General features: G+C 49.0%; 7 protein-coding genes across 9 annotated transcripts; 3 read left to right on the forward strand and 4 right to left on the reverse strand.

Moving 5' to 3' along the window:
• Nucleotides 1-215: 215 nt before the first annotated feature.
• Nucleotides 216-2,546, forward strand: FOXG_13681 (uncharacterized protein). Of its 2 annotated transcripts, XM_018393675.1 has the most exons (2): nucleotides 293-558; nucleotides 620-2,546. In XM_018393675.1, the coding sequence occupies exon 2, from the start codon at nucleotides 956-958 to the stop codon at nucleotides 2,366-2,368; it is 1,413 nt and encodes a 470-aa protein (XP_018252983.1). In that variant the 5' UTR covers nucleotides 293-558; nucleotides 620-955; the 3' UTR covers nucleotides 2,369-2,546. The 2 variants fall into 2 exon arrangements, with proteins under 2 accessions (XP_018252982.1, XP_018252983.1); XM_018393674.1 differs by having other exon boundaries at nucleotides 216-2,546.
• An 84-nt stretch (nucleotides 2,547-2,630) lies between these two features.
• On the forward strand, nucleotides 2,631-3,518 carry FOXG_13682 (uncharacterized protein; the record flags this gene model as incomplete). The annotated part of the gene is made up of 1 exon (XM_018393676.1): nucleotides 2,631-3,518. The coding sequence occupies one exon, from the start codon at nucleotides 2,631-2,633 to the stop codon at nucleotides 3,516-3,518; it is 888 nt and encodes a 295-aa protein (XP_018252984.1).
• Nucleotides 3,519-3,564: 46 nt separating this feature from the next.
• Nucleotides 3,565-5,444, reverse strand: FOXG_13683 (uncharacterized protein). Its single transcript, XM_018393677.1, has 3 exons — nucleotides 4,841-5,444; nucleotides 4,525-4,773; nucleotides 3,565-4,478 (listed from the first exon to the last, which is right to left on the reverse strand). The coding sequence occupies exons 1-3, from the start codon at nucleotides 4,989-4,991 to the stop codon at nucleotides 3,733-3,735; spliced, it is 1,146 nt and encodes a 381-aa protein (XP_018252985.1). The 5' UTR covers nucleotides 4,992-5,444; the 3' UTR covers nucleotides 3,565-3,732.
• A 991-nt stretch (nucleotides 5,445-6,435) lies between these two features.
• FOXG_13684 (uncharacterized protein) lies at nucleotides 6,436-9,337 on the forward strand. 2 transcript variants are annotated; one of them, XM_018393678.1, is made up of 5 exons: nucleotides 6,436-6,837; nucleotides 6,901-7,671; nucleotides 7,726-8,048; nucleotides 8,093-8,449; nucleotides 8,497-9,337. In XM_018393678.1, exons 1-5 carry the CDS (start codon nucleotides 6,700-6,702, stop codon nucleotides 9,143-9,145), a joined length of 2,238 nt encoding a protein of 745 aa, XP_018252986.1. In that variant the 5' UTR covers nucleotides 6,436-6,699; the 3' UTR covers nucleotides 9,146-9,337. The 2 variants fall into 2 exon arrangements, with proteins under 2 accessions (XP_018252986.1, XP_018252987.1); XM_018393679.1 differs by lacking the exon at nucleotides 6,436-6,837 and having other exon boundaries at nucleotides 6,850-7,671.
• A 127-nt stretch (nucleotides 9,338-9,464) lies between these two features.
• FOXG_13685 (uncharacterized protein) lies at nucleotides 9,465-10,406 on the reverse strand (the record flags this gene model as incomplete). The annotated part of the gene is made up of 2 exons (XM_018393680.1): nucleotides 9,465-9,999; nucleotides 10,048-10,406. The coding sequence occupies 2 exons, from the start codon at nucleotides 10,404-10,406 to the stop codon at nucleotides 9,465-9,467; spliced, it is 894 nt and encodes a 297-aa protein (XP_018252988.1).
• Nucleotides 10,407-10,505: 99 nt separating this feature from the next.
• FOXG_13686 (uncharacterized protein) lies at nucleotides 10,506-10,984 on the reverse strand (the record flags this gene model as incomplete). The annotated part of the gene is made up of 2 exons (XM_018393681.1): nucleotides 10,506-10,732; nucleotides 10,780-10,984. 2 exons carry the CDS (start codon nucleotides 10,982-10,984, stop codon nucleotides 10,506-10,508), a joined length of 432 nt encoding a protein of 143 aa, XP_018252989.1.
• Nucleotides 10,985-11,321: 337 nt separating this feature from the next.
• Nucleotides 11,322-18,047, reverse strand: FOXG_13687 (uncharacterized protein). Its single transcript, XM_018393682.1, has 4 exons — nucleotides 18,011-18,047; nucleotides 16,960-17,946; nucleotides 12,107-16,902; nucleotides 11,322-12,058 (listed from the first exon to the last, which is right to left on the reverse strand). The coding sequence occupies exons 1-4, from the start codon at nucleotides 18,024-18,026 to the stop codon at nucleotides 11,405-11,407; spliced, it is 6,453 nt and encodes a 2,150-aa protein (XP_018252990.1). The 5' UTR covers nucleotides 18,027-18,047; the 3' UTR covers nucleotides 11,322-11,404.
• Between the last annotated feature and the right edge of the window lie 300 nt (nucleotides 18,048-18,347).

Below are 18,347 nucleotides of genomic sequence, written 5' to 3' on the forward strand. Positions count from 1 at the left end.
TATTTGAGCAGGAATTGTCACATACTGGTACCCATTGGTCGGGAATGTCCCAGTTGCCGTGATACTGTAAATCCGTAGAACTCGACTTGGTGTTGACTCACATACTCAGCGATAACCTTAATATTCCTCTCAATCAATAGAGCACTGCAATAATCAATCGTGCGACAATAAATCGCAGCCCTAGATAAGGAGAATTACACAATGCAATTTATCGAATTTCTTTATTTTCAGCTCTATTTCCACTATCGTCCACAGACTGAAACACCACCAATCACCGCCCCATCTTCCCAAGGGAGACATGCTCCTTCGACCCTTGCACCACACTTCCAGGAATGCTTCCAAGACAGGGGCTCATTCCAGAAAAAATGAGCATCATAGGAATTGCATGTCAGCCTACAACTCCCTTGCGTAGGGCACGAGTAGCCTTATAGGCCCCCAGGGTCCTCTCCGATCTGCGCTTTGTTTTGTCCAAATCGTAATCATGGTCGTCATATCAGGCTCCCCCTGGGCCAAAAGACTTGTTTTTCTGGTTATTTCTTTAACCATTTTTCTCTGGTGGTATGTGTACTCTGTGCCTGGAGTTACGGACGATGTTAAGCCTCCTCCTCCTCCTCCGAAGTTGAAAACGAACGATGCGAAACCGATACTGGTAGATAAGAAGGTGGAAGGGAAAGATGGGAAGAGTGTCGAGGGTGTGAAGGTGGCGAAGGATGAGAAAACTGGCGAGTCTGTTGATAAGAAGGGGATTAAGGCGTTCCGTTCTTGGAGTAACTTTGACATCGTCAGGCCCAAGAATGATCACACTTATGTGTATCGTCGGTTTAAGAGCTCGCCGTATAAACCGCCACATATTGAATGGAACCCGAATGGAAAGGAACTTGCAAAGGGATATGTCTTCATCACACCGCAGTCCAGCGGGGCGGAGAGGGGTCTTGTACAGGCTGCTTCGTTCATTATGAAGCAGAACGCAGAGATGATCTATGCCCATGACGAAGCACCCTACGATTCTGAGGGTCTTCGTGTACAGACCGTTCACAACGAGCAGTACCTGACCCTCTGGCGAGGCGCACGAAAAATGAGCCATGGATTTGGAGAAGTCATCGTCATGAACAGCGAGTACGAGAAGACGGTTATTCACCTCGATGCTATCATCACCAATATGTACGGCCAAAAGTTCCTCAGTGGGCTGGACTTTCACGAACAGGAATTGACCACGCGAGGAACTATTCTCGTCACAGCTTACAACACGACTATGTACAACCTCACGCAAATGGGAGGTTCAGAGCATGGCTTCGTGACTGACTCTCTATTCTTTGAGATCGATATCGAAACGCAGGAGATTCTCTTCAGCTGGAGCGCCCTCGACCATTTCTGGCCAGAAGACTCTATGCTTCCACTTATTTCATCCTCTGGCTACGGCGGACCCAAGAATCCATATGACTTCTTCCACCTGAGCTCAATACAAGCCGTCAACCACGATTCATACCTCATCAGCAGTCGAAACTTCTGGTCTGTGTATTTGATCTCGCGCTCAAATGGTAGGATTCTTTGGGAGTTGAGAGGGAATACCAAGGGAGGAGATTTCGGTGCGTTGCCGCATCATGGACGATTCCGTTGGCAGAACCACGTTCGTGCGCATAATGTTACGTCGAGGGAGATGATCCTCAGCATGTTTGACAATCATAACAGTCCAGAGGATATGGGAAAGACGTATTCGCGGGGTTTGTTGCTGAAGTTGAAGTTGCCGCCCAACCCAGACGAGAAGCCCGAGATTTTGCGTATTCTCTCGCCAGATCGTGCAAAGATCTCACCTGATTATGGAAGCTATCAGCTTGGGTTGAGTAACGGCAACCAATTCATGAGCTGGGGCGCAGGCGGTGTCGTCCACGAATACGGTCCCGACGACGGCCACGATCTCCGCTGGCAAGCCCGCTTCGGCTACGACGAGTCCATCACCAGCTATCGCGCCTTCAAAGACATCTGGGCAGGCACACCCTCCAAATGGACGCCCGCCCTCGTCGTCGAGAAGCGCGAAGACACCGTCCTCGGCTTCGTGAGCTGGAACGGCGCAACCGACATAGACTCCTACAACATCTACCTCGCGGAACCAGGCACGGCGCTCAAACCATTGGGTAAAGCCAACGTTTTGGGATTCGAGACGGGATTCGATCTTGGTGTTAAGAACAACGAGACAAATTGCATCATGGTTGCTGCTGTGAGGAAGGGCCAGGAGATTAGGCAGTCGAATGTTGGGTGTATAGAGGGTAAGACGTTTGTCTCGACGTTTGTGGATTCGAGGGGGAAAGAGACGGGGGATTCTGTTGTTGAGAAGACGAAGATGCAGAAGATTATGGGATATTTCTCGTGAGATTGTATTTTGTTATCATGCAAGCATGTGCTTTCCTAGTAATTGAATGAAGTTCAGCTCATTTCCTCCTTGGGCCCGAAGTAGACGTTGGTGATGGCGCTATACTCAATAGCCCAGGTACAGAGCAATAGTTCGCCCATTTAGTGGTAATTATTGCAAAAAGAATTAAAATAAGAAGGAGTCTAGAATTAAGAATAAATATAGACTTAACTACTGTCTCTTGTCCCTTTATTCTTGTTGCATTGGTTCTAACTTCATCACCATGAGATTTACGCACCCAGCACTGCTGTTGGCGCTGTGCCAAATTGCTTCATCATCACCATGCAAGCCCTCATCATCGGTCACTTCCAGTGCTCCTACAAGTACCGACAATGAGTCCGCATCATCTGCGACCGAAACACCGACAGCGATCTCGGTGGAAACAGGCTCATCCACCATCTCGCATGACACGACGTTGGCTGCTTTTGAGACCGCATCAGCCTCCGACTTGTCAATTTCCACGACTTTAGTGTCAACTTCAAGCGCAGAGCCTACAACTACACTTGAAGCGACAACAGACTTGTCAACAACTCTGGATGAGACTACGACCACTTTTGAGAGCGAGACAACCTCAGGTTCTGCTACCCTCATCTCGACTACCACCGCCGAGGCTTCAACCACCACATCAGCAACCCCCGAAATCCCGTCCAACCGCGTCCTCAACCATGGCTTCGAGGACACCTCAGTCTTCCCCTGGCAATCCATGTCCGGAACGCTATCCCCATCATCATCCGAAGTCCACAGTGGCAGTCAAGCCGGTTTCTTCAGCGGCACCACCCCCATGAGCGCAATGTTGGGTTCAAGACAATTCATCAACCCAACCTGGATCACGCCCGGCAAGAGCTACAAATTCTCCGCCTGGGTTAAGATCACAAATACTGTTAACTGTGGTTCCCGCACGATAGTTTGTGGTCATGGCGCTGGACAAGGTACGACAAGTTCGGTTGGGTCCATCACGGAGACTGGGGACTTTTCTTTGGCGAGTGTGACGTGTTCTTGGACGCAGGCTCAGTGGGAGGCTGGACCGAGTGTGCAGATTAGGAGTTATTGTACGGGACTTTCTTTCTTTGTTGATGATGTGACTTTGGAGGAGGTTGAGACGTTGGGATGAGAGGGAGAATGCCTTACTGGTGTTGGGACCAAGGGAACGGGGAAGACGAGAGCGATTGCAGTATTTATTTCGAGTGTTCTAAGTTTAATATATAGATAAGGACAGAATGGCAGCCAACGCAAGTTGCTGCCGAGTAAAATAGACTTTATATAGGTTGTATATACCAAGAATATTCCCGCTGGACCAAGGACCTAGACGTCGAGTACCACTATGACTACCTTCTAAACGGCTCATACTGGCCAGTTTGAGGATTGTAAATACTAACAACACTAGATGAAGAGCTCAAAGAAGTATTGAAGCTCTTGTAAGTTCTGTTAGTCCGTGGACGATGGTGAGCCAGCGTTGGAGGTATTCTTTGTTGATAATAGTGCAAAGGAGGCGGATACTGTATATATGACTGAGTCCTGTACGGAGATTGAGGGTAATGATAGTAAGGCCCGCGATTCCTGAGATTTGCATAAGAAGGAAGATATGGCGGTGGCTGCAGGTACTTTGGAGGTGTCCGAGGTGGTTGATATTGAGCAGGTGGTTTAGAAGGACTGACGACGACAGTTTCAATATCTTGTAGATCATCTGTCGAAACCGTAGCTAGCTGTCTTGGATGGAAGATGTTAAGAAGGAGTGTGACAAGGAATATAAATCCTGCGTCAAAGACGTAAAAGTAGATTTCTGCTGCTTGGAGAATGCCAAGGGGTCCAGTGGCATACTCGACCACTCGGTAGACTGATCGAGCGATTAAAAGTCCACAGGTGATGTAAAGAACGATAACCCAGCGTTTCCATGGAATGGTCAGATTGGCACTCAGGCGAGATGGGTTGTCGATAATGCGACTGTGCACGATATGCAAGACCGATGTGAAGAAGCCGAAAAAGTAGATCTGAAAAGCGAGGCCGCCAATGATGATCAGTTGAGCTGTTCTTTGCTGACTGACTGAAGTGGCATTGATCAAGATGCCAGCACCTATTTCATATGAGTATACGATTAAGCCGGGAAGAGCCAGACTTACCTGTGAATTGTGCTGCCAGAGCGACCGCGTCTCCAAAGATAAAGACTTTAGGTATGACTTTGACTGGAACGAGTGAATAGATATCTGCATCCAGAGCAATGATGATTTTGCTCAGAATCATATAGATACTCGCAGTAATCAAACTTGGACCTAAAAGAAACGCAAATGTCTGAACAGCATAAGGAACGAAAGTCCAGTCTGGTGATTCAGAAGCTGATACAACACGACAAGCATATCCAACAGCCTCAACTACAGAAGTCAGCACCTTCAGTCCACTAACTCCTCTCTGCCCAACCAGAAATTCAGTTCAGCTTACCAATACAACCTAAAAGGAACGGTATGAAAAACCAAGTCCTACATCGTATCATCTGCAACAAACACACCACCGTCGAAGCAGAAAACAAACCAAGAGCAACAAGGGCAAGAATAAACGAAGGATGATAATGGTACAGATCGACTGCTGCCATAGTGTAAGCAAAGCCTTCAAGGCTTGAACGAGAGTGAGCCCGTGAGTTTGGAGGTAAAACAAAATGACATTTTTTCGAGACAGGGTCGATGTTTGGTCTCGGAAGGGCGGTATAAGGCTTTATTGCCACGGGAAACGCTATCAATAACCTTGATATGGTTTATTTGGGGGTGGTGATGAATGCGGATGGGATGCTGCTTGCGGGTGACCCACTGGCTGGATGCAGATGATAACGTCTCACCTCGACCACGTTCTGTGGGAGTGAGACAGATGAGATAACGAAGATTACTGGAAGCCCTTCCTAATGCATAAAGGCCAAGCATAGTTAATTTGTGATTACGAGGGGATAGAGTTGTGTGTACCTGAACAGGCGTTTTGTTCCTGAGCTTGCGGGTAGAGCCGAGATCTGTCTCGATCGTCGCGAGATAAGATGCTTGATTTCTCACAATGGAGCGGAAACTTGAGAATAGATGAAGAGCCAATGGTTCTAGATCGAGGACTTGACAGTTCTTGTTCATGTCTATTACAAGATAACTCTTAGCATCGTGAAGTCATGTAGATAAGGATGCCGAGACTTGTTTTTACTGAAGCTGGCAAGCCGTGTAGGCGTTAAAGAAGGCTGAAGCCCAGCAGGACTTCCAAAATAAAATATTGGGAGCTATCTGTCTCGTGTATTCTCATACAGAATATCAATACTTGGGTTCTCATCGTAGTGCGCATGATGTGCAGGCACTGACATTTTGAGTTTTTGGACAGATAATCAAGGTAACATTGAGAACAAGGTGATGCAGGGGATGCTGGCAAGGTTTGTTTTATGCGTAGGACTTGAAAACTTTATACTGGGACAGAAAGAAACGCAGTATTTATCGAATGACAATATGGGATCATTGAGATATCCTGACGATGTTTCTAGTTGGATTTAGGCACCTAGACATTTAGCAGCAATCTTTGACATGGCCCAGGAAAAGATTTCTCAAAAGGTTCAATCAAAATGAGATATCTGTAATTATTAATGAGACATCAGAACAGCAGAAGTATGATGAAGTGATCGTGAAGGTTGAAAATAGTTATCGATGTGCATGGGTCAGTCGTATGATCCCAGAGCTTATCTGCGGATCTTAAGATCTCGGGTATCGTGGGGTTGAGAACAGATGTCCCTGTCATACACTCTAAGTAAAGAAAGATGATATCCATCATTGACTAAAGCTTGTTGGCATGAATCGCAACTTCAATTGCATCTAAAAGTTGAATCAGAATGGCACGGTTGTCTCTTCGAAGTCTTTGGGTTTCATCAAGCCTGTGTTAAACCCGAGTCATAACCGATGTGCCTGATCCTTTCCCCAAACAGCAAAGCGCTGAAAAGAGGCTGGCTAGATGATGTCAGAAACAAGATTAAGCATCCCTCCCGTCGAATCAAATCCCAGCATGGTAAAATATCTAAACCTGTCTCTGGCACCGATCCGATCCTCAGGGAGGCTTGCCAACTCCACGATCGAGATAGCGCCTTAGTGGCCCCCTTGTACACAACAAAACTCATACTCCGCATTCAACGTCCTACGCCCAAGACAAACCAGGCTGAATGTACCTGTAGGGAAGTGCACGTCCAGGGGACTGTCGCACCCTTGGATGGGGTGATCAGTTCGTTAAACTAAACGAGATACCACCACCGCGGAACTGGAGACAGAGACGGCGGGGGGGCGTTTAACGTCATGCCGTACAAGACTTTGCTTCCTGCACCTGATACTTCGGGTGATCCTGGGGGTAAGGATCAAGATACGCGGGTTGCCAGGCGGAGACGGGCAAACAGGCCTAACGCCTGCGAGAACTGCCGCCTGAAAAAAGCCCGTGTAAGTCACTCCTACCATACGTTACCTACCTTATGTCTGACCCACTGCTGATGCTGTACCCAGTGTGATGGTAAGAGACCAAGTTGCTCCAGGTGCGAGAAATGGGGAACGACGTGCGTCTACAGCGTTGATCACCTCGGCAATGTCGAGCGTGAACTCAGAGAACATCGTGATATTCTCGAGTTCTTGCTGTCGCTCCCCGAAGATGAAGCCCTCGCTGCACACAGGCAACTTAGAAGTACGAGTAACCTTTCCGATGCATTGTCGTCGTTGCAGGGGAGTATGCATGGGAGGCTTCAGCCCTCTGGCATACGGACTGCCCAGGCCATGTCGCCGCCGACGTCGTCAAGCCTTGAGTTTGAGCTGACGGTTCGGCATGGTATGGCGTATCCTACCTTGTTTCCCCTGGACCTCCCGACTTTGAGCGCCGATCCTAGATTGAGACCCGTTCAGCGCTCGTCTCAAGGGCTTTTGCTCGATGAGTCGTCGCCGTCTGACACAATGTCACCGTCGACATCATCTAGCAATGACCAGTCTGTACCTACACCGAGCACTCAATCGCTTGAACGTCCTCGCATAAAACAAGAGGAAGACGTCGCTGGCCCTCATCCAGAAAAGTATTGCGATGAGAGGTTACACCAACTGCAGATTGGGTACTGGACTGGCGTGTCTATTGACGACGAAGTCGCTGCCAGCGCCATCTCACTGTACCTGCAGGGCAATCACTCCATATTCGGGCTCTTCGACCCAGACCTTTTTATACACGACCTCGTTCACCGCAAACATCAGTATTGCTCACCCTTTCTGGTGAATGCCCTGCTGGCCCACGCCTGTGTAAGTTGCCACTTGCCACATGTTATCATCTTAGCTGATGTTGATCCACCATAGCAAGCTTACTCTGTGATTGACGAAGCTGTCGGCGCTTTGAGCCAGGACTTTATGAGAGATGCTGGCGTATTATGGCGCGCCGAGCGATCTTCTGACTCGTTAGTGAACGTCGCTGCCATTCTCATGCTCAGTGTCAGTTGCCATCTTGAGCAGTCCAGTGTTTCGAGCAATGATCTTCTTGACGATGGCCGCGCAATGGCGGAACGGTTGAAGCTCTTCGGCATACCGCACACACCAGAAAACGCAGCATCATTCGATAGCTTAAGCCCGGACACCAAACGCGCAATGGCTCACACGGCCTGGGGAGCATACAGCTACCTAACGTACGTACCCTCCTCCCCATTCTGACGTCCCACTAACACCTCAGACTAAACACATTCTGGGTCCCAACCAGACCTATAGCCTTTCCACCAATGTTTCCCGTCCCCGGGCGGAGCAGCGAGGACACGATAGATGAAAGGTTAGCAGTTCACTGGCCGCCACACTTCATCCCTGACTATGCAGGAAAAACGTTTCAAGCTCTATGTGAGCTCTGGACTATCATGCAGGAGGTCATAGCGGTTTATTTTGCGCATAATGGTGATGCTGCTGTTGCTTCGATGAAGATTCCTTTGGCGTTTGTGGAGGCGAAGTATCAAAAGATATTGACCTTTACGGATTCATTGCCGCCGGAGATGTCGTCGATTGATCCGGGGAACATGCCTGATCATGTTTTGGCGTTCAAGTAAGTTATGCATCTCAATGTTTGAGAATATGACTGACAAGACCCAGCATTCTACTGCATGTTGCTATCACGCACCTCTTTCACACATTCATCATGGATCCAAGCAATCAGAATCTAAACCCGGCGTTATTAAAATCCCCCAAAGCAGCACTGCGAGCATCAACAAACCAACTCCAACGACTCATACTTATCAGCCGCCTCTACCATCCCCACGCCCACTCTCTCAGCGTTCTGAGCTCGGCAGTAGTGCACGTTAGCAACACCATAATCCGCGACGCCGCCTTGCGCAACCATTACATCCAAGCCCCCAGCCTCGGCAAAAAGCACCGACGTCGCGGTAGTAATGAAGAAGCACACTGGCACTTCTACTTCCTCGTCTGTCTAGCAGCCTGTCAAGATCTAGGAGCTTGTTTCCCCGTTTGCGAACCTATCGGAAAGGGGCTTTTAGCTATGGCGATGAGGGATGGGAGCATGACTGCCGCGGAAGCGAATAAGCTCATGCGTGCTTTGGAAGCACCGAAGCAGGTTGTGCCGCCTAGTAAAGATGAGAGTGGTACATTCGGGAGCTGGGTTTTGGATTTTGATCTTGAGGCTGCGAAGCCTGGTGACGGACATATAAGAAATTTGGCTGCTCAGTTTGAGGAGCTTAGTATGCATAATGAGTTTACAGAGGGAGGGGATTTTGTCGTGGAGTAACGGGATATATGGGTACTGAATACGATTGATACCCCGGCCTTTGAGCCAACGAGAAAGGAATATGAGAATTTAAAAGCAAGGCAAATACGGGCATTTTGGTTACCTACTCTAATAAGAATACACATATTGGAGTGTCTCTTGGCCGTCCCGTGTAGCTTGCAACAAGCTCTTAAGGATATTGATATTCTGTAAACCCTTATACAAGGTAAAGTGATTTTGACAATTGTGACGAACTGGATAGGTGTTGAGATCATGATTCAGAGTGGCATCTCTATGAATGTCGAATTTATACGAACAGCAAAGCACACAGTCTGCAGAACTAACAGCATCCACCACCATGATCATGGCTATGCTCATGAGCCTTCTCAGCATCCCTCTCCGCCAAACCCTCCGCCTCCTTACTCACACAACTAACATGAAAAGCAGCTAACTTGAGCAGCCCCGGAATCTCCCTCAACAACCCAATATTCTCCTTGAATTCATCCGTTTCCCGAAACTTCTGATGCGCCTCAATACTCGGCCATCCAATAAACGCTGCAAGCATACTCCCCGTCTTACCCTCATCTCCTCGGACAGGTACGTCATTCTCAACACTCCATCCGTAGCTGATGCCGCGCCAGTCGCGGGATGTCTTTAGTGCGACGCCTGTGAACTCCTCAAGACGGCGGGTCGCTGTGGCGCGGGATGCGACGTCGTAGTCAGAGGGGAAGAATGCTAGGAGGACTTCTGTTACGGGGGAGCAGTCTTTGTTGAGGACGTCTTCTGGGGGGAAGGGGGTTAGGGTGACGTGTTTGTTGATGGATTTTGAAAAGTCCACGATGGGTTTGAGAGATTCAATGATGGGGCCATGATCGCTGAATTCTATTAGCACTATCCGAAAGATGAAGCAAATGTTGACTTACGGAGTCTTGGGATAATTCTCATGATCCTCCAAAGTCTCCCAATCAAGAAACAACCATATAGTAGAAGGATTCTCAACCTCAACACCAGTATAAACTCGCCGAGCACCAGGTTGTCTCAATGCAGTCTCCAGAACATTTTGATAAGTCTTTGCCGCAGCTGATTCATCAAAGACATTAACACCCTCGTTGAGGGTAACGTATGAGAACTCGGTCACGTTTTGAATTTTAGAAGCCATTTTAACAAAGATTTTGTAAGGAAAGGATATATGATACGAGTATGATGTCCAAGTATGAGGAGGGGTAAATAAGGTGATGGCATCTGGTGGGGTCGAACACGTGCTACTTCCGTTAACCCGCATGGAACAAGGGAAGTCATCGCGTCGTTGATATGAACGAGTCAGTTCAATGCTCTAAGGGTAAATGGATATATAGTTACTTGAATAATTATAGCCATTAGCTCATTCATCCTTTGAGCCACTTGCTTCACCTCCGCTCTGCGCCTTAAACTCATTGATAGCCTTCTCAGTAACCCTCATAGCCTCCAGCCCAACAGGAGCACCAAGATAAATCATCGACTGCAAAACCGCCTCTCGAATCTCAATCTCCGTCAAGCCATTTCGCATAGCTCCCTTGGTATGTAAAGTCAATTCCGGCCATGCCTTTTGAGCCGTCAAAAACGCCAATGCTATAAAGTCGTCAGAAATGGTAAGTTGATATAATCGCATCACTTACTGAGAAGACTTCTCTGCTTTCTATCAAGGCCAGGTCGCGTCCATACATTTCCCCAAGCATATTCTGTGATGAGTTCTTGCGCGGGTTTCCAGTATTCGTTGTCGAGACTTGCGACGGCTTTGGAGACATATTCTTCGCCGAGAACTTCGCCGCGGACTTTGAGGCCCTTTTTGAAACCTTCGCTGAATTCTTGACTTTGAGACATGATTTGAGATTGTGAAGTGGATGCAGAATGTTGATGCCAGAGGGTTGAACTGTCCGTTGACGTTGTTATATACTTTGAGGACGGAGGTCCTTCTCCGTGCCCGGGGACTCCGCAACCGGAGCACCCGGCTGTAAACGGCGGTGCCGGTTATAGAACCTGTAACTCAGAATGATGTCTTACCCAATGCAATTTCAACAAATACCCATTCATAGCATACCAAAAAGAAGAAGCTGTATTACTGATAGATTAAGACTCAAGAATCTTCAATTTCATAGAATAATGATCAATCAGGAGTATTACATACAAAGACACCGATTTATAGCAGTAAACCGTGTTTCTCACAGCATCATCGAACATCAGTACGTTATAGTAAATTATAAAAGACAAGAATACCATTACTCCGAACAACTAGATCCCAAATTACACGTTTGTCGACGAAGTAGAATAAGCACAGCTGTCATCATCATCCTCCATTCCCATCTCAACTCTCCAATCTTCGGGCGCACACCAAACATCCAACGCATCCTCATTCACCTCAACCTCATCCAAGCCAGCCCAAGTATCGAGATCCAAGATATCTCCCACATCATGCGAAGAAGTAGATACTGAGATCAATTGCTTCACCTTTGAGGTGATCTCCTCGAGGTAATCCATGTTCTGCTCCAAATGCCATGAGTAATCCTGCCCAACGGTAGCGTACCCGTTCCTGAGGAATTGCAGTTGGTCTAGGTAGAAGGCCACAGCTTCATTTTGTGATCCTGGAGAAGTCAAGTCGTCCTCCCATGTCGCAGCGTCCTTGAGCATGAGGAATCTCACGTCAATAGCAGAGGTACGATGTCCTAAACTCTCGTGCATGGACGCCAGAAGCCTCATGCAGCTCATTGCCATAGAGTGGTTGGCGCCATATACATCCTTGAGATTATAGCTGATGTCCTCAAGAAGAGTGAAGGCTGCATTATGTTCTCCACAGGCGAAGTGAACCTCTGCAAGTCGCTTGCCAATGGCGATTGTGGTGGTGGGCTCGAGGTTGAAGTCGTAGTGGTCGCGCGAGTTCCATAGAAGTTCGAGGATGCGCTGTACAACGATTAGTATAAAAGCACATAGCTGGGGATTGTTACTAACCTTGAGAGTAGCGTAGTCGTTTTGCTTGCCGGCTATGCTGAGGATGCATGTAAGATGGCTGACACTTAACACGCTCAGGTCAATGTCAGAAGTATAGCTCATAGCCAATACTCCCAACTGCGTAGCCAGTTCTTCAATCAAGCCACCGAGAGAAACGTCGACTTCAATCTCAGAGATCTTGTACAGCAAGGTACTCAACTTCAGAAGCACAAGCGCAGAGGAGCTATCGTCGCTATCGGCTCCGCCTTCACTGTACTCAAAGACCCATTGCGACAAGTAGAAACACGCCTTGTGAGAACCCGCATCGCCCATCTGCTGAATGAGTACAAAGGCATCCTCCAAAAGCGACGCGGAAATGTCTTGTTCAGAGGATGAAGCAAGGATGGCTTGGAAGAGATGATATGTCGAGCTACCCTTGCCCTCTGCTCGTTCCAGCATGCGACAGAACAATTTCCAGAGCTCGTCTTGGATAACGCCAGCCTCGGAACGTAGATTGTAAGATTCGAGATGCTGGATCAGTCTTGAGCCAGTGGTCAAGAGATTGCCAAGCTGGTCATTTTGCTGACCCGCTCGAAGCCACGCCTCATAAAGCGCTGTCTCAGCAACGACTCGCGTCAAGATGTCACCGAAGAGGCTTTCGGTCTTTTTCCTGGAGAGTTCCTCCATAGCATACACAAGAACCAGGCATCTTCTGTCATAAGTCACAGAACGCTTGTGCTTGTTCTCTAGGTACGCTTGTCCGCAGAGACCTTGAGGTTGTTGCAATCGCGCGATTTCGGAGCGAATGGTCTGCAAGAAGACCAGGTTTCCATGGCTGACGCCAAGAAGCTTGTACATGGCGCTAAAGTGCTCTGCCAGATGGAACAGCTTTCTAGGGTTCGTCTCCTTTTTCAAAACTCCTAGAATGACCTCTTCTAAGGTAACTGTGGCTTGCTTCTTGTTCTCAACAGTGAGGTTCACGACCCAGAAGTCGACGACCTTCCTTAGGCTGGAGATGCTGCGCTCATGACCGTAGCCGTACTTCTTTGCGCATTGCCTCCAAGACTTGATGAGAATGATCTCCGCTCTGTCGTGGAGAAGAGGCTTGCTTGACATAAGAACACTCAATCGCTCCTCAACGAGGCGTAAAATCTCGATGAACGCCTCATCCGAGCCCGACAGACCCAGGCAGATCTCGTTCAGCTCGTCGTATATATCGACAGCCTCACGAAGAGTTGTGTCATCCATCTCAAGAAGCTTGGTCAGTTCAAGCGACGCCTTGAGATACCAAATATCTTGTCGTCCCAGATCGGACAGCATAATGGTCCTCAGCTTGCGAGCCAGCCGCACGGCGATGGAGACACTGCCAACGGAGAGTAGTGTCTGGGAGTAGCCGATGTAAATCTCAAATCCTCGGGCAGCGTCCATCGATACATGGTGTCGCAAGTCAGCATAGTACGACCAGAGACGCTCGTACCGACGGAGGAGAATAGTATAGCTCTCCCGCTTGCCCTTGCCTCTCTGACTCTTGCACAGAGCGAGAAGACCTTCGATGAGAACGATGATTGAAGCGACATCGTCCTCGTCTGGCTCCTCCTCAAAGCAATCACAAATTTCGTCGTCGTCTTCGATGACGGTGCCGAGATGAAGGCTCAGGCGGACAATCGCAGCAGCAACGTGAAGTGTGAATGAGTGGGAATGACCCAGGTGAGTTCTGCAATCGCCAACGATGGACTTCCAGAACTCGAGAGCCTCAAGATGAAAGCCGGCATCTTCAAGGGCACCAGAGAGGACCAGGGCAATATCTTGGCTTGAAGACTGCCAGAGGAGCACGCTTTGCTTGCAGCACTTGACGATGGACTGAATCAGGATGTCTCCCTGACTGATTTGCTCAGTCAGCCTGTACATCTGAGCCATGATGATGGCAATCTCAACGCGCTCGCGAGTAAAGGTCTTGGGAAGATGCAGCTTTCCCCCATCTATAAGTACCTGCGGCCAGAGAACCTCGAGACTCTTGCGACAGATGCTGATAGCTGCTTTCCACTCTCTTCGCGAGCGATGCAGATGAGCCAAGTCTCTGCACAAAAAGACCGTGTCTGATCCGATGTCTCCATGACCTGAAGTGGAATGGAGAATGCTGTCTAGAATGTTGAGCCACAAGAAGTCCTCGATGGGGTTCTTGACGCCCTTGTAGCAGACGATGAGAGCAGAGTAGACCTGTAGCATTTCCTCAAAGTGGTCATGAGAAGGTAGCTGATGGATCTCGTAGAGAACGCGAAGGATGCTCAATGCTTCCTGGTTCTTCTCCAATCGGAGGAGAAGCTGTGCGATTTCTCGAAGGTTGACCAGTGTGGTTACCTCGCACCGGCGGTCCGTTGTAACAAACCTGGAGACTGAAGTCCAGAATGACACCAGCGTCGTGCTAGCTTCCTTCTCGAGAGATAAGTCGCGCAGCTTTGTAGCCAACTGAAGAGTGACGGAGGTAAAAGCAACCAGGATGGCACCGTGGTTATTGTTCTCCTTGTTCAATTGCCCCTGAAGCAAACTCCACAGCTGCTGAAGAGCACCTTTGGACGCGCTAGACATACCGCGGTCTTGGTAGTGTCGAACAATACGAGTAATGGCAGAGAGTGCTGCATCCGTCCACGTCTCCAGAGTTGGAGCAGCGTCGAAGACATCTTGGCATAACTGTTGCGCGGCAGCCATATCATCAGCGTGCTCAAGCGCATCAATAAGCACGTGGAACAGATCAAGGGTCTTGCTTGCGAAGAGGCCTCTGGTTCTGCAGCACGCAACATACATATCGTGCAGGGTCTCTGCAGCCTCAGCGAACCGCATCTCCGCCTTGTACAGCTCCGCCAGCCTCTGAGCGACGGCGAGTGTCTGATCGTGACTCTCGCCAAGCTCCCCTCTCAGAACTCGCCAAAGGTACTTGTACACCTTGGAGCTCTTTGAGGATAGTGTCGTGTGCGGCTTGACCAGAGACATAATGTACTTGGCACCAGCGGTAGCCTGAGGGCTGGGGTCTTCGAAGGTGAGAATGGCTGCTTCAAAAGCTTCCACTAGCTTCTCAATACTGATGGTGTGACGAAGATCCGAGTGAGCAAGATTGATCAATGTTTGGATCACCGACTTGGCATTTGCACCAAAAGCGGCCTTTCGTAGGGCGAGGATCTTGGTAAGTCGCATATTTGTCGTGATACTGTCGCCTTCAGATCGGAGGAAGTGCCACTCGGCCAGGGTCATCAGGACTGAGTCAGACATCTTGGAGGATACTTCAGCGGGAAGATGTCGTGAGAGTTTCTCTGAAGAAGAAAGCGACTTCTCATAATGTTCGTACCAATTCCGAACGGCATATGCCATTAGCGGGTCAAAGTCCTTGTACGGAGCTGCAGTAGCCCATTGGGTCTGCGCAACGTTCTGGAAGACAATATCGACCTTGTCTTGCTGCAGGTGTTTCTTGGCATGCTCAAGACAGTCAATTGCAACCCGTCGATGAGCCAGGTTCAGAGATAGAGCAATCTTGCCGTGTATAGCAAGATGATGCATCTTCGCCTGGACAACAGAGTCGACAAATTGGATGCGACCGCTGCGAATGGTGATAATACTGGCAAGAGGAGAGTTGGAGCTCACGGACCGGCCGGAACGGATTCTTCTGAGCCAGTTGCTCATGGTAACAGAGCCGTAGCGCTCCATCTCATCGACCTGGATAGCTCTTTTCCCGACCAGAAGCCATGAAAGAAGAGACTGCATATCGGGGTTTGAGTAGTCAATCTTGAGAAGCATATTATCTAGGATTCCCTGAACAGTCTTGGGCGTCTTGCAGATGATACCTGTCATACGGCCCAGATCATGCTCAGCCTCTAGCAGTCGAAGGATGAGCTTGGCTTCCAGTAGAGATGTCCATTGACGTTCTGCGATATGCTTCTGCAGCTCCCTCTTCATCTCAGCTGAGAGGAATGAGAGTATTGCTGATGTTGAGAGCGCCATCTGCATAAAAGACCTGGCATTTCTGCGAATATCCATTCGAGACAGGGTGTAGATTTGAGTGCCCGAAATGGACCTCGCCGAATCAGCATCAGCCAATGCAAGACACCGAATATTCTCGCACTTTGATGTAAGTACCTGAAGCTTGGCAAGGAACTTGGAAGAGACATCAGTTCCATGGCTGTCAATTGTGTTGATGACAATCGCCACGTTTCCGCTAGCCTTGGAACAACGGTCTCCGATAAGTTCCCACAGCAGGTCTTCTGTCTTCTCCGCTGACTCAGTCTCGCTGCGCTTCCTGACTGTGTTAATGGCATCTAACAGACCAGTATCGCCGATGGACTGATCAAGTAATTGGGACAGAAGCGCTTTGAGAAGACGAATGGAAGAAGAACCTTGTGTCGCAGACGTAACTGATGCGCGAAGCAGCTTTGCGTCCAGAGACAAAGACAGTTGTAAGCGCTCAATAATGTTGGACACGAGCTCTTGCTCTCCGTAACCAGCGTCTCCGGCGACAAGTAATAGTCTGGATGGGGTCTTGAAGAACTGGACGACGACAGGCTCAACGCAGTCGAAGACGAAGGAGTGGCCATGCTTGCTTCCGTAATGGCCTCGGGAGAAGCCATGACTGCAATGACCATGGCCACTGCCGTTTAGCCAGTCTTGCACAGGCCCATGGCAGGTCCCAAGCGAACCGTCAGAACTGCCCTTGAACGACAGGATCCAGAGTTCCTCGCACGCTTGATGCGCAGCCAGGGACAATGAAGCCAGGTCTGCCTCGAAATATTGCTCGATCTGAAGGATAAACGACGACGAGGTACGGGAACCGGCTGTAGATTGGTTAGCTTGCTGACTAAATGTGAACGGTTGTAGCATGAGATACCCACCCTTGTTAATCTCATCCAGTATGTCAATGAATCCCAAGCAAATCTGTTGCAACGACTGAAGCACCTTGGACAAACAACTATAAAGCTTATCCGACGATACGCCCTCAGGCACCGAGGCTCTCACATGCTGAATTGTAACACTGGCTCGGTGGAAAACAGCAAGCAAGTTATCCAGCGCCGTGCTAGCACTAGTAAGCTTTCCCTGCATCGAAAGAGCAAGCTCGCAGCTGGAATAGAACATGGAGGCGACACTTTCAGCATCAGATCCATGAGTCTTCATAAGCGCCACAAAATCGGCGATGCGCTCGGCTGAAGACTGGACTTGCTTTAGACGTCTGTCGACAAGACTCCATTGATGAGGGACGAGTCTCATGCGTGTCTTGTCAATGAGGTCAAAGACATGATGAATTGTAACGCGCTCTCGTGTAGCGGGAAGTGTGCATGTCATGCGCAGCTCTCGTAGAGAACTGTAAGCTCTAACCATGCGCTCTTCTGTGGAAAGGGCTTTATTGGACTGACTGCTAACAGCGCGTCGTCCGACAAAACTGCCCGAAGTAGTTGTAGTTTCACTAGACATTGTACGCCTTGTAGATAGAGGCTGCGAGTCATTGCGACTGTTGCGCTTTGGCAAGCTGATGTGAACTCTTCGAATGGTGGTGCTATCGGCATCGTTCTTGGCAAGGCTGTTATCAAAGTCTTTGGAGCCATGGCTCAAGTCTCTGGTTTTCTGTCCCGAGATGGATCTGCGACCTTGGGGACGTAATGGTGCTGGTCTTGTTTGTAATCGCCTGTCTAAAACGGTGTCGATGGTGAGGTCTGCTTCGGAAGTGTCGACCTCATCATCGAAGACGAGAAGTGAATCTTGTACTGGCTGGACACGTTCTTCGCTGTGCTCAGAGCCTTCTGAGGGTGACTCTGGACCAAGCTCTGTGATGTCTACCACGGGCTCTGCAGTCTTTGGAAGTTGCGACGCAACTTCTTCTGCTTCTGCCATAAGAGTTAGCATCAATTGCCGTGATCAATGAATTGGAGATCAGTGGTGGTCACTTACGAGGAGACTGCAGCATTGCGACGACTCTGGCACGGTCTCAACCTCACTTAAGCTTGACTTCTTCGTGATTCCTAAACGTTGTAAAATGAGATGATAGAAATCTTGAAGGAAAAGGCAGGCGATGGATGGATGGATGGATGCGATTGAGAATGGGGATGCGTGCGCAATGCTGCAAGGAAGTCAGTCACTTGCATCGCTTTATCGAAACAGGCATCGGATTCAATTCCTCGTAACGCAGCCACTCTATTCATGTTTATTTTTCGATAGTTCCATTTCAGCTGCATCATGTTCTGTCTAGACTGGTCTGGGTGTGGAGGGAGCTAGCAATCGGGTGTAA

This window comes from Fusarium oxysporum, chromosome 10 (genome assembly GCF_000149955.1).
Source record: "Fusarium oxysporum f. sp. lycopersici 4287 chromosome 10, whole genome shotgun sequence".
Taxonomy (NCBI): domain Eukaryota; kingdom Fungi; phylum Ascomycota; class Sordariomycetes; order Hypocreales; family Nectriaceae; genus Fusarium; species Fusarium oxysporum.